The 14,767-nt window shown below is 44.5% G+C and overlaps 1 protein-coding gene across 2 annotated transcripts in view; it reads left to right on the forward strand.

The window, feature by feature from the left end:
* clns1a (chloride channel, nucleotide-sensitive, 1A) overlaps positions 1–14,402 on the forward strand; it is a 47,762-nt gene extending 33,360 nt beyond the window's left edge. Inside the window, exons 5-7 of one of the 2 annotated variants that reach the window (XM_063054633.1) lie at positions 341–517; positions 3,079–3,145; positions 13,687–14,402. In XM_063054633.1, the coding sequence (XP_062910703.1) occupies positions 341–517; positions 3,079–3,145; position 13,687 (245 nt within the window). In that variant the 3' untranslated portion in view covers positions 13,688–14,402. Of the gene's footprint in view, positions 1–340; positions 518–3,078; positions 3,150–13,686 lie in introns of those variants that run through there. The other variant, XM_063054631.1, reaches the window with a different exon arrangement.
* Positions 14,403–14,767: the final 365 nt, after the last annotated feature.

The raw sequence follows: 14,767 nt of genomic DNA on the forward strand, positions 1-14,767 counted from the left end.
GAATATTTTTGAAGCTAATTACTGAGCTTGGAGCAAGAAGTTAATCACACAGGATTAATGAGTTTAAAAAGAGAGTTCAGTCTTGGGTTCTTTGCCACAATCTTCTGTGCAAACAGAGACCGGCTGTGTTTTTGTGCACTTTGGACTGGACTTGAAATGTGTTGTCCCTGGAGCTGGAATGTGTTGTCATTTATTTTGTAATTTAGAGAAATTAATGTTTTTAACAGTACTCTTGCCTCAGAACAGCACATTTCACATCATGTAATACAGTGATAATAAGCCTGATTCTGATTGCTGTTTGAAACTCATAATCACTTAATTCTGCCTTCATTCCCCACAGAACAAGGCCAGGGTGACATTCCCACATTCTGCACGTATGACGAAGCTTTCTCCCACTTGAACCCAGAGGGACAGGCAACTCTGCAGAGACTCGAGGGCATGCTGGCTCAGTCAGCCGCCCAGCAGGTTTTCCACATGGCTGGTGTACGGACAGATGACTCGGCTGTTGACAATGAAGGTGAAATAAACTTTTAATGGGTGGGAAGGTGCATCATTTAAGACCATGAGAGATAGGCAGAATTAGGCAGTTCGGCCCTTCGGGTTTGCTCCATCATGCCCGATTTATAACCCTCTCAACCTCATTCTTCTGCCCTCTTCTGTAACCTTTGACACCCTGGCTAACCAAGAATCTATCCACCTCCGCTTTAAATCTACCCAATGATTTGGCCTCCACATTTCTCTGGCAATGAATTCCACAGATTCACCACCCTTTGGCTAAAGAAGTTCCTGCTCGTCTCTTTTCTAAAGGGACATCCTTCTTTTCTGAGGCTGTGTCCTCTGGTCCTCGACTCTCCTATAGGAAATATCCTCTCCATGTCCATTCTATCCAGGTCTTTCAATATTCAATAGGTTTCAATGAGATACCACCCCACCCCCATTCTTCTAAACTCCAGTGATTACAGGCCCAGAGGCATCAAGCACTCCTTGTACATTAACCCTTTCCTCTGGAGCCTCTCCAATCCCAGCACGTGAGATTCCCAAAGTTGCTGGCAATACCCCATGTGGTTTGACCAATGCCTTATAAAGCTGAGGCTTTACATCCATGCTTTTCTGTTATAATCCTCTTGAAGTGATTAATGTTCAAGATCAAAGCTTGGTAGTATAATTGAGTCCTGATGAAGGGTTTTGGCCCAGAAGCGTCAGCTGTTCATTTCCCTCCATAGATGCTGCCTGACATGCTGAGTTCCTGGAGCATTTTATGTGTGTTGCTCTGAATTTTCAGAATTTTGTGTTTACGGTATCAGGGAGGTTGGAAATAATTCAGAAAATATGTAGCTTGAGTGGTTGTTGGTTGGGTTGAGTTATTCTCCAATCTTGGCAATTTACTTGCAAACGCTTCATCACCATTCAAGGAGACATCTTCAGCGATGTGTCCTTGCATGGTGACAAAACGTTTGCAAGTAAATTGCCAAGATTGGTGAGCAACTCAACCCAATCGTTGAGGAGGGTTGCGGTACGCTTCAGGGGAATTAATGACATGAACAGATGGATCTAGAAAATGCAAAATGATGCACTTTAGAAGGGAAATGGGTGAGACAAGCTAAAAGGAACAGAAACCTGGAAACTCCCACAAGTACAGGCCTTGAGCCATCAAGCCCTCCTCGTATGTTAACCCTTATCCCCAGGATATTTCTCATCAACTTCCTCTTGACCCTTGCTTTTACATCTTAACGAGGATTGACAAACACAGATAAAACAGATTTGTCGCACGTACGCTAGGTTTCGGCTTGTCTTGAGGCAGGTTTGGCAAGGAGAACCTTAAAGACCCGTGCTACATTTAGCTGTCATCCTGCTTCAATCTGTGGTTCCCTCCTGCTGTAGGAATCGACTTCATTCACCACGTACATTCAGAATGTGCTTTCAGTGTCCACATCCTTTCTTAGATAAGTGGCCCAAAACTGCATAGAGTACACTCTGATCAATGCGTTATTAATACTGTTATTAAAATAGGAGTACAGAGAAGGTTTATGAAGCTGTTGCCTGGACCGGGACTGGGTTATGGGGAGTGGTAGGACAGGCTAGGATTTTACTCCTTAGAGCATGGGAGACTGAGGTGATCTTTATAAAATCAGGGGTATAAACAAGGTGAGTGCACTTGGTCTTTTTCCCAAGACTGGGGAGTCAGGAACTAGAGGGCATGGGTTTAAGTTGAGAGGATAATAGAAACTTGAAGGGCAACTTTGTCTCCCAGAGGGTGGATGGTAGAGTTGCCAGATGAAGTGGTTGGGGTAAGTAAGTACATTCAGAACATTGATTTAGCAATACAGCGCAGAGTAGGCGTTTTGAGCCACACTGCCCTACAACCCCGATTAACCCTAATCTAATCACAAGATGACAATTATGATGACCAGTTAACCTACTCAATACATCTTTGGATTATATTCATGATTTGGATTGAAATCCTGCTGGTACTGATTCATCTTTCCACAGATGTCACCTGACTGATGAGTGTTTCCAGCAATCTCCTTTTATGTGAGATGACCATTTTATTAGGTACACCTGTACACCTCACTAATGCAAATATCTTGTGGCAGCAACTCAGTGCATGCAGACATGGTCAAGAGGTTCAGTTGTTGCAGACCAAACATCAGAATGGGAGAAATAAGATCTAAGTGACATTGACGGCGAAATGATTGATGGTCCCAGTTGGAGTGGTTTGAATATCTCAAAAACTGATGATCTCCTGGGATTTTCACACACAGCAGTCTCTAGCGTTTACATAGAATGGTGCAAAAAAAATCCAGTGGGCGAAAATGCCGTATTAATGAGAGAGGTTGGAGGAGAATGGCCAGACGAAGCTGACAGGAAAGTGACAGTAACTCAAATAACCACTTCTTACAGCAGTGGTGTGCAGGAGAGCATCTCTGAACGCACATCACATTGAACCTTGAAGTAGGTGGGCTACAGCAGAAAACCACACTGGATTCCACTCCTATACCAAATAAAGTAGCCATGGAGTGTATATTTACTTGAGGTTTCTACACAGCTCTAATGGTGTCATTGTTAATTCTCCTACAGATGGGATGGAGGTGGATGCCACACCAGTGGAGGCTGGGCAGTTCGACGATGCTGATGTTGATCACTGGTAAAAGCTGCTAAACTTAATTTCAAGTCTTATCTAACTTGGTCTCTTTGCAGTCGACTGGCTAATGAGGCGCTCCAGGGTTGTTTTGAGGTGACAGACTGGCAGGCACTCTGTGAGCCACATGGAGAGGATATTGATGGGCTCACAGAGTGCATCACCGATTACATCAACTTCTGTGTGGACTGCAATGTTCCGACAAGAACTGTCCTTTGTTATTCAAATAACAAGCCATGGGTGACAAAGGGCATTAAGGACATCCTGAACGCTAAAAAGAGGGCGTTTAGAGATGGAAACAGGGAGGAGCTGAGGGCAATACAGAGGGACCTGAAAGCCAGGATCAGGGAGGCTAAAGACAGGTACAGGAGGAAGCTTGAGTGGAAACTCCAGCAGAACAACATGAGAGAGGTCTGGAGGGGGATGAGGACCATCCCTGGGTTCCGGCAACTAGCAACAGAGGAGCTGAAGGCAGTGTGGATAGGGCCAACGAACTTAACCTGTTCTTTAACAGATTTGACATTGTGGCCCCTGCCCATTCCCCACATGAGTCATCTGTTGTTGGCTCCCAACCAACACATATTCCACTCTCCCCTGCAGAGCCCCCCACCCTGCTCTCATGACTATACCCCTTCCCCACACGAAACCACCACAGTGGGCTTCACAGCTGAACAGATGAGAAGGCAGCTGAAACGTCTCAACCCAAGCAAGGCTGCAGGACTGGATGGTGTCAGTACCAGGGTGCTCAAAGCCTGTGCCCCTCAGCTATGTGGAGTACTTCCCCACGTCTTCAACCTGAGCCTGAGACTCCGGAGGGTTCCTGTGCTGTGGAAGACATCCTGCCTCGTCCCTGTGCCGAAGACGCCGCACCCCAGCGGCCTCAATGACTACAGACCGGTGGCATTGACCTCCCACATCATGAAGACCCTGGAGAGACTTGTTCTGGAACTGCTCCGACCTATGATCAGGCCACACTTAGATCCCCTCCAGTTTGCCTACCAGCCCCGACTAGGAGTTGAGGATGCCATCGTCTACCTGCTGAACCGTGTCTACGCCCACCTGGACAAGCCAGCGAACACTGTGAGGGTCATGTTTTTTGACTTCTCCAGTGCGTTCAACACCATCCGCCCTGCTCTGCTGGGGGAGAAGCTGACAGCGATGCAGGTGGATGCTTTCCTGGTGTCATGGATTCTTGATTACCTGACTGGCAGACCACAGTACGTGTGCTTGCAACACTGTGTGTTCGACAGAGTGATCAGCAGCACTGGGGCTCCACAGGGGACTGTCTTGTCTCCCTTTCTCTTCACCATTTACACCTCGGACTTCAACTACTGCACAGAGTCTTGTCATCTTCAGAAGTTTTCAGATGACTCTGCCATAGTTGGATGCATCAACAAGGGAGATGAGGCTGAGTACAGGGCTACGGTAGGAAACTTTGTCACATGGTGTGAGCAGAATTATCTGCAGCTTAATGTGAAAAAGACTAAGGAGCTGGTGGTAGACCTGAGGAGAGCTAAGGTACCGGTGACCCCTGTTTCCATCCAGGGGGTCAGTGTGGACATGGTGGAGGATTACAAATACCTGGGGATACGAATTGACAATAAACTGGACTGGTCAAAGAACACTGAGGCTGTCTACAAGAAGGGTCAGAGCCGTCTCTATTTCCTGAGGAGACTGAGGTCCTTTAACATCTGTCGGATGATGCTGAGGATGTTCTACGCGTCTGTGGTGGCCAGTACTATCATGTTTGCTGTTGTGTGCTGGGGCAGCAGGCTGAAGGTAGCAGGCACCAACAGAATCAATAAACTCATTCGTAAGGCCAGTGATGTTGTGGGGATGGAACTGGACTCTCTGACGGTGGTGTCTGAAAAGAGGATGCTGTCCAAGTTGCATGCCATCTTGGACAATGTCTCCCATCCACTACATAACGTACTGGTTGGGCACAGGAGTACATTCAGCCAGAGACTCATTCCACCGAGATGCAACACAGAGCGTCATAGGAAGTCATTCCTGCCTGTGGCCATCAAACTTTACAACTCCTCCCTTGGAGGGTCAGACACCCTGAGCCAATAGGCTGGTCCTGGACTTATTTCATAATTTCCTGGCATAATTTACATATTACTATTTAACTATTTATGGTTTTATTACTATTTATTATTTATGGTGCAACTGTAATGAAAACCAATTTCCCCCGGGATCAATAAAGTATGACTATGACTAATTTTCCCTGTTAGCCTGTTCCACCTAGTCGCCACAGGATTCTACAATTGAAGAATTGTTGGGCTCTCCATGCAAATTTTATTCAGGCAGTGGGGTGGCGTGGTAGCATAACAGTTAGCTTAATGCTATTACAGCACCAGCAACACTGGTTCAGTCCCCTCTGCTGTCTGCAAGGACTTTGTACGTCTCCCCACAGCCACTGAGCAGTCGTATTAAGGCATGGTATCTTCTTCTTGGGTATTGGGATGATGGTGATCTTCCACTATCATCAAAGAGGGCAGGAAAAATCATTTGCAGACGCTACACACCCAGCAAACTGCCTTTTCTGGAAGTTCCCTAATGGAAAGCAGTATCGGGCTATTAAAACAAAAGCCTCACGCCATCTTAAAAGTTTCTTCCCGCACACGCATTATCTGTTCAACCACTCGTTAGCCCTCCCCACCCCCTCTATTACCCCTCCACTGCACTGTAAACACTTGAAACCACTTCTTATAATGTTGTTTACATTGTAAATGCATGCTGGTATTTATGCACATTGTACTCCATATCTGTACTTCAAACTTTATTTTTACATTCTGTATAATTGTTGACGGTTGTCATTTTTGTTGCATGCAGTAGTAATGTGATCACTCAAGTCGAGTATGATGAAGGGGGTGTCTATTGGGTCTTCAGGTGGCTCTAGAGGCTGATCTGGGATATTAGGGTGCATTCTGTTCAGGGGGAATGTCTGTACGTGCCTTGTTTAATATGGGGGTGCTGATGCACGAGTAGCCACCACACGGTCCTTGACAGATTGGGGTCAGGGTCAGTGGAGTGCAAGATTCACTGCTGCAGCCTCCCTTCACTTCCTCAGCTGCTGTGATGTCTCATCATCTTTCACTGCTTGTCTGGAACCTCCCCCTTGATCCAATGTCTTGATGACCCTTGGAATTACAGAAACTCACTTGCTTCACTCCCACGATCCTCTTGAGAAGTATTGCATGTCGCGCCAACACACCACAGCGAATTTTGAAAACGTGAATGTATGTGGCGAATAAAGTGGATTCCTAAAGCAGGAAGGAACCGCAGGTTGAAGCAGGAAGACTGCTAAGTGTAGCACTGATCTTGAAGGTTCTCCTTGCCAAATCTGCCTCGTGAAATTGAAACCTAGCGTATGCATGACAAATCTATTTTAACTGTGTTTGTCAGCCCTCATTAAGATGTAAAAGCAAAGGTCAGCCTGCATTAATTCAATGATGTTTGACCCAGGGATAAAGAATACAGATGGAAGCCCGGACTTTGCTCTGAATTTTGTAACATTTTATCAGAATTTATTTGACTTGTTAAAGCTGTTAACTGATTATTAATGGCAGTAAAAGAGCAGCTTATTTTTGTTACTTAGAGGTACAATGCAGAATCGGCCCTTCCAGCCCGTCAAGCTGCATCTCCCAGCAACCCCCCATTTAACCCTAATCTAATCGTGCCTCAATGTACAGTGACCAAATAACCTAAGCAGTACAACTCCAGACTCTGGGGAGAAGAGCAGAGCACCTGGGGAAAATGCACGCTGGGAGGACGGACAGAGACTCCTTATCGATGACACTGGAATTGAACTCCAAACTCTGACGCCCTCAGCTGTAAAATCATTGCACTAATTGCTACGCTACCGTGGTGCCAGCTGGATATTGTTCTCTGTATCTCTCCATTTCTTACAAATTAGTGTTTAAGAATAGTTAATGGTTTATTGGTTACTTCCTGGCAATAGACTTGTAGTAAGGATTGAATGTCAATGGTACTGAGCAGAGGTGGTTAAAATTGCACTCATGTTATACTTGACCTGTAGGGACTACGCAACCTGTCATCTACAGTTGCACATTTATTAATATGCTTGGTACTTCTGCAAGGTCTAGAATTATAAAAGCAAGGACGTAATGCTGAGGCTTTATAAGGCAGTGTTCAGACTGCACTTGGAGTATTGTGGGCAGTTTTGGGCCCCTTATTTAAGAAGGGATGTGCTGGCATTGGAGGAAGTGCTGAGGAGGTTTACGAAAATGATCCTGGAAATGAAAAAGTTAATGTATGAGGACTGTTTGATGGCTCTGAGCCATCACTCGCTGGAGTTTAGAATATTGAGAGGGGATCTCACTGAAACCTATTGAATATTGAAAAGGCTGAATAGAGTGGATGTGGACAGCAGTTTTCCAATAGTGGGAGAGTCCAGGATCAAGGAGCACAGCTTCAGAATAGAAGGACATTCCTTTAAAACTGAGATGAGGATTTTTTGTGAGAGGGTGGTGAATCTGTGAAATTCATTCCCACAGATGGCTTTGGAGGCCAAGTCATTAAGTAAAGTTAAAGCAAAGGTAGGTACACTCTTGATTAGTAAGGGCATCAAAGGCTACAGGGAGAAGGTAGGAGAATGGGGTTAGGAGGGAAAATAAATCGGACATGCTGGAATGGCGGAGCAGACTCGGCCTAATTTTGCTCCTATATCTTGTGTATACGTACAGGCGTGTTGAGTTAAGGCTGATTTATACTTCTGCGTCAAATGGACGCCGTAACCTCCGCAAGTGACCTACGCGTGTTGTGAGCATTTATACTTGTGCATCGGTGTGTCTGCGTCGCTCTGCAATTCGGGCGCGTTGCGCACGCACGCACACCTGCCCACACAAGGCTTCTTGGTCACGGTAGTCTTTCTCGGGGTAAACAAGTTTAAAGCAGGCGTCTTTTTTCGTAAAAGCGAAATGTGTCCTCCATAATTTCTGTAAAGCTTTATGGAAAGCATTGCAGCCAGAGTTCCTTCCCTGCCCTTCAGTCGCCCAATGGGAAGCTATTGCAGCGTAGGAGGAAATGCGATGCTACCAAGCCGACCAATCACAGTTGTTGTGGTCTGCTTTGCCACGACACGTAGTTACATTTTGGGAGAGGTGCGCGTCAGGTTACCACGTAGGCTTTGTGTAGGGTTCACAGCTACCGGCGTCGATTTGACGCAGAAGTATAAATCAGCCTTTAGCCATGCTTTCTCCGTGGAGATTTAGAATCTGTGTTCAATAGAGAGTTCACAGTCATACAACATGGAAACAGGACTTTCAGCCCAAATGACCAAGATGCCCCAAACAGACCAGCCCCACTTACCACTGTTTGGACCTTTCCATTATGTACCTATCCGAGTGTCATTTAAAAGTTGTTATTGTACCTGGCTCAGTCACTTCCTCTGGCAGCTTATTCCACATACATTATCATCCTTTGTGTTTTTGAAAAAATCAGTTCCCCTCAAGTTCCTATTAAATCTTTACCCCTTTACCTTAAACTCATGTCCCTCATGATGTTATAAACTGTCTCCTACTTTCCAGGGAATAAACTAAATGTTTCCATGCAAAAACCTTTTTAGACATCGGATAAGGAGACTGCCCCTCGTGATTTATACACCTTCTAAGGTCACCTCTAAGATTCCTACGCCTCAAGGTATAAACTCCTAAATATATCAGTGCAGAAACCTTTTTAGACCATCAGGCACAGAGACGCATTGGCTGTCACATTTAACCCTCCTGCCCTTGCCTTCACCTTGCTCCTTCTCATCTCTGTAATCACTGAGATAGCAATAAAATGACCCAAACCTGCGTCATTCACGGTTTCCTCCCTGCAGACCTGCTCCTGCTCTCTGATGCTGGTTAAACCCTCCTCTGTGGCTTCTCTGTTAGATCTACCCATGGAACTCCGTGTCTGATTTTGTTGAGTACATTTCTTACAAACACTTTAGAATGTTTGTTTGTAAATCATTAGCGGGTGGAAGGTAAATAAAGGCAGGTTGTACAGCTGTACAGTTGAATAAGTTGAACATGCTGCTAGGAATTAGAGGACCTGAGTTGGAAAGATCAAAAATTTGCTTCCTTTGTCACATGTGTATCGAAACATACAGTGAAGTGTGTCATTTTGTGTCAAATCAAACCAGCAAGGATTGCCCAATGTTCAAATTCATTATCAAAGTACATATACCACATACAACATTGACATTCATTTTGCAGGCACCCACAAAACAAAGAAACAGTAGAATTCACAGAAAGCCACACACAACCAAGACCGACAAACGTGCGAAAGAGAACAAATTGTGCAAATAGTTTTTTTTTTAAAGTAAACAAATAAGAGAGAGTCTGAGCCGCAGATTCCCTGAAGTGAGTCCACAGGCTGCGGAGTCAGTTCACTGGGGCGAGTGAAGCCAGACCAGGAACCTGATGGCTGCAAGGCAAAAGCTGATCGTGAACCTGATAAGATTCCTGATGGTAGTCGTGAGAAGAGAGGGAGACAGGTCAAACAGAAAGACAGTGCTGAGCACCTATTTGTTTTCTGCCCTGGGCCACAATGATTTTATCGGTGTGGAGTAATGGAATCAAGCGCAGGTTTGTCTTCCACTGTCGGGCCTTGATGCAGCATCCATTCGCAGCAATGGCTGCCACAGCCATATCTGCATTCTCGAGTCTGGAGGCCCCAGGATATCATAGAGTGGCCAGTTGGTTCAGACAGTTCCAAAGTACATCCCTTAAAGGGAAATCACAGGCTGTGGATTGCAGCGATGGCAGTTCAGAAGTATGTCTAGTAGAGTATCTGGCAATTTTTTCAGCTGCCTGAAAATCATTGCTGTATGTTGCCTGCGCCATCTTGCAAGGAGTCTGAAAGTGTCACCAAGCTACTGGCACCAACTTAGCGTGCTCACAGCCTACTAATCCTGAACGTCTATTGAGTGTACGGGAAAGAAACTGGAGCACACGGGGGACACGTTCCAGGCAGCGGCGGGAATAGAACCCCAAACGGTAAAGCACTGCTACGCTACCATGCTACCTGACTATTCCTTAGAATGTAGGAGACAAAGAGACAACCTAACATGGATATTTAAAAGTTTATGCAGGACGGCAAGTGTTTTCCCCCGGATAAGGGAGCATAGATATAGGATGAAAGGGGAAAGATCTGGTCATCTGCCTACAGAAAACGTATCAATAAGATTGAAAGAGTGCAGAAAAAAATTTACAATCTGTTGCTGGGACTTGGGGAGGTTTGATACATGTGTACAAAATTGCGAGGGGTACAGATGGGGTAAATGTAAACAGGCTTTTTCCATTGAGGTTGGGTGAAACTTGAACTAGAGGTCATGGGTTAATGGGTGAAAGGTGAACTGTTTAAGGGGAACATAAGGGGAATTTCACTTGGTGAAATGTGGTGGATGAGGGTTTAATTTTAACATTTAAGTGAAATTTGGATAGTTACATGGACGGGAGGACTGTGGTCTTGATGCAAGTTGATGGGAGTAGGTAGATCAGTACTTTGGTGTGGACTAAATGGGCCAAAGTGCTTGTTTCTGTGCTGTCGTGTTCTGTGACTATGAAACTCAATGGGACCTGAAAGGCAACTTCTTCGTGTAGAGCATATGAGTATATGGATCAAGCTGCCAGAAGTGTGCAGCGCAGACAAATGCTTGTGGGACTCATCAGTTCCGGCAGCATCTGTGGTGGATATATTCCGATGTATTAAGTTCCTCCAGCATGTTGTGTGTGTTGCTTTAGATTTCCAGCATCTGCAGAATCTCTTGTGCCAGAGGAGGTGCCATTTAAGACAGCGGTCCCCAACCACCGGGCCGCAGAGCATGTGCTACCGGGCCATGAGGAAACGATATGAGTCAGCGGCACCTTTCCTCATTCCCTGTCACGCAGTGTTGAGATTGAACAATGGGTTGCCAACTGTCCCGTATTTGCTGGGACATCCCGTATATTGGGCTAAATTGGTTTGTCGTGTATTTCCCCCGCTAAGGTAGAGTGTTCCTATGAAACCTTTTGTGCCAAAATGGCATGAAGCAAAGAAGCAATTACCATTAATTTATATGGGGAAAATTTTTGAGCGTTCCCAGACCCAAAAAAATAACCTACCAAATCATACCAAATAACACATAAAACCTAAAATAACACTTACATATAGTAAAAGCAGGAATGATATGATAAATTCACAGCCTATATAAAGTAGAAATAATGTATATACAGTATAGTCGGGAAGATGATGGCAAAACCGACTTGTGGGGAAAAAATCGTCACGCGTGCCCGCGCAAGGCTTCATGGTCATGGTAGTCTTTCCTGAGGTAAAGTGTCCCGGGATTTGACTGCTACTTTTGTCCCTTATTTGGGAGTGAGAAAGTTGGCAACCCTAACTGTAAAAGACATTTTGAGGTGAGTTTAACCCTACTCGAACACCCCCCCCCCCACCCCCCCATGTCGGCCAGTCTACAAGAATATTGTCAATATTAAACCGGTCCGCGGTGCAATAAAGGTTGGGTCCCCTGATTTAAGAAACACTTGGAGGGGCAGTACTTAGAGTGATTTAGGCCAAATGCAGAAAAACGGAACTAGATGGGTGGACTGTTGGGCTGAAGGCCCTGTATCCAAGATCTAGAAATCTGAATTGTTTCTGCGGGAAGTTGCCTCTCCAGAACCCGTTGTCTTGTCCATATTATAAGATCATAAGACACAGGAGCAGAATTAGGCCATTTGGCCCGTTGGGTCTCTGCCACTCTATCATGGCTGGTTATTTTCCCCCTCAATGCAATCCTCCTATCTTCTGCTCATAACCTTTAACACACTTATTAATCAAGAACCTATCAACTTCAGTTTTACATATACTCAATGATGTGGTCTCCACGACTGTTTTTGACAATTAATTCCACAGATTCACCAGCTATGGCAAAAGAAATTCCTCCTTGTCTCTGTTCTAAAGTAACATGCTTGTATTCTGAGGCGGTGCCTTACAATGCTAGACTCTCCCACTATAGCAAATATCCCCTCTACATCCATTCTATCTCAGCCTTTCAGTATTCAATAGGTTTCAATGAGATCGCCCCTCATTCTTCCCAGCTCTAGCAAGTACAGGCCTAGAGTTATCAAATGTCCCTCGTATGTTAACCCTTTTATTTCAGGGATCATTCCCATTAACCTCCTCTTGACTCTGTTTTACAGGTAGACTCTTCCACTATGGGAAAAATCCCCTCTCCTTCCAGTCTTATATAGCCCTATCAAGGTTATTGCCCTGGGAGTTTTACCAGGACCGCTGTTCTGTTACGTTGTTTTCACAGAGGGTCATGGTCATAGAGCATGCTGGACAAGCCTGCTGGCGCACAAAGCACCCGTTTACATAATCCTCTTTATCGCCGCATTCTATCACTAACATCTGCCCCAACACACCAAGGAAAATCTACAGCAGCCAATTAACCTACCCACCCACTCATCTTTAAGATGTGGGAGGAATCTCAAGCACTCAGAACCTTATGGACAGCACAGGAGGCTGGGATTGAAGCCAGATGACTGGTTGGCGAGGCAACGTCAGCTTTCCCTTTGATCTTCCTTGTGGAGAAATAGTTGGTCAATAATTAAACTTGCTGCTTCACTGATCAAAATTGTGCTACAATTCAGTAAGTTAGAATAGAGTTCACGGGTACAGGACTTCAATGATTTTGCCTGTATGGAGAGGAATAAACAACTGATGTTTCGGCTCTAGGCCCTTCATCAGAACTGGAAAGCAAGGGGGAAGAAACCAGAATGAGAAGCTGGGGGAGGGAAGAGTTCAAGCTGGCAGGTAACAGGTGGGACCAGGTGAACAGGGAGGTGGGTGATGAAAGAAGCTGGGAAGCAATAGGTAGAAGAGGTGAAGGGATAAAGGAGGAGAAATCTGATAGGAGAGGAGAGTTAAACATAGATAAAGGGAAGAAGGAGGACACCAAAGGAGGGTGATGGGAAGGTGAAGAGAGGAGGTGAAAGGAGAATGGAAGAGGAGGGAGGAGATAAAAATTACCACGTTGGAGAAATCAGTGTTCATACCATCAGGTTGGAGCTACTCAGATGGAACAAGACTTATTACTCCTCGAACCTGAGCGTGAACCCCAAAAAAAATTCTTCATGTGTTAACCCTTTCATTCTCACGAACTTCTTGCACTAAAGGAGTTTCATTCAGTATTGGGGAAAGTTAAATCCTCCACCACTATAACAATATTCCTCTTGTATCTTACGAAGATCTGCTTTTGTATCTATTCCTCCAATTCCCGCTGATTACCGAGAGACCACTTGCAGGCTGCCCCCTGTGCACCCCTTGGTTGTGTTGGTTGTTCACACAAGCAACACATTTCACTGTACTTCAATGTGCATGTGATAAATGAATCTGAATCCTAGTGAGGTGTTTTCTCACTTGTACTATCCTGGCCTCATTGGGCAATCCCTCCAGGATATTCTACCAAAATATTGTCTCTAATTAGTAGTTAAAAAGCAGGGTCTTTGTAAAGTATGTATATTAATTTTTTTATCTGCTTTTTTGTTTTGCAGACAAAACTTGATAATTAACTGTTAAAAGCTACATCTCAACATGAATGGTCATCTGGAAGTTTAACATTGGAGGAAAACAAGACAGCCAGCTAACCTGTTGAAATGTAATACATGTATTGTACTGACCACTGACACTTCATTTGCCTGACCTGTAAATGTGGTACAACATGCTTAGTATAGTGCTGTTTCCATAGTGTATGTTTTGTACCAAGGAGTTTTACAAGATTACAGTGCTGAGCAAAAAATATTTTGTACTCTTGAGTGGATGACTGGTCTTAGTGGCTTTCGAATCTCCTCTTTGGGAGGCTTAGAGCATTTGGGGAAATCCCAAAACGTTAGTAAAGTTTTCTTACTTAAGCCCATCACCCCTACTGGGGCATAGGCCGCTGACAGTAGCTTGACAGTCTTCTGTCCTAAGCTGGCATTTAAAGTTGTCCCAGTTGTAGCCAATCATCAAAGGTCCTCTTTCTCCCAGGGATGAGGTCTTTGGAGTTTCTGTTGCACTGGGTTTTTACGCAATGGGGTTGCTAACCCTATGCCCTACCCTCCTTCTCTCACAGCTGGGCTTGGGACTGTCCATGGTGGAATTTGTAACAAATTTTCTGATTCATATTTTGTTGTTTTTGCCATGTAACTAATGACCAGTATTTTGTTCAGAAGTGTTTTAAAGCTGAAATGTTAACCTGATGACAATTAAACTAATTGGTTCACAATTACCACGTGTGCATTGAAACTTCTAACTTTTTAGAGAAAATTTCACAGAGCTGAAGGCAAATTACAACTTAACATCTTTAATTTCTGATTATTGTCTTTTTAAGTTTGCAGGCAATCTCAAGGTAAATTTATTATCAAAATACATTTGTCACCATATACAACCATCATATACAGCCCTGAGATTCATTTATTTTGCATTCACAGTAGAACAAAATACAGTAGAATTAAACTGCACACAGACTGACAAACTACAGATGTGCAAAAGAGGGCAAACTGCAAATACAAAAAGAACTAAATAATAACAAATAAATACTACTAAGAGCATGAGTGTAGAATCCTTGAAAGTGAATGGATGGGTTGTGTTCAG

Source organism: Mobula hypostoma, chromosome 7 (genome assembly GCF_963921235.1).
Source record: "Mobula hypostoma chromosome 7, sMobHyp1.1, whole genome shotgun sequence".
Lineage (NCBI taxonomy): Eukaryota > Metazoa > Chordata > Chondrichthyes > Myliobatiformes > Myliobatidae > Mobula > Mobula hypostoma.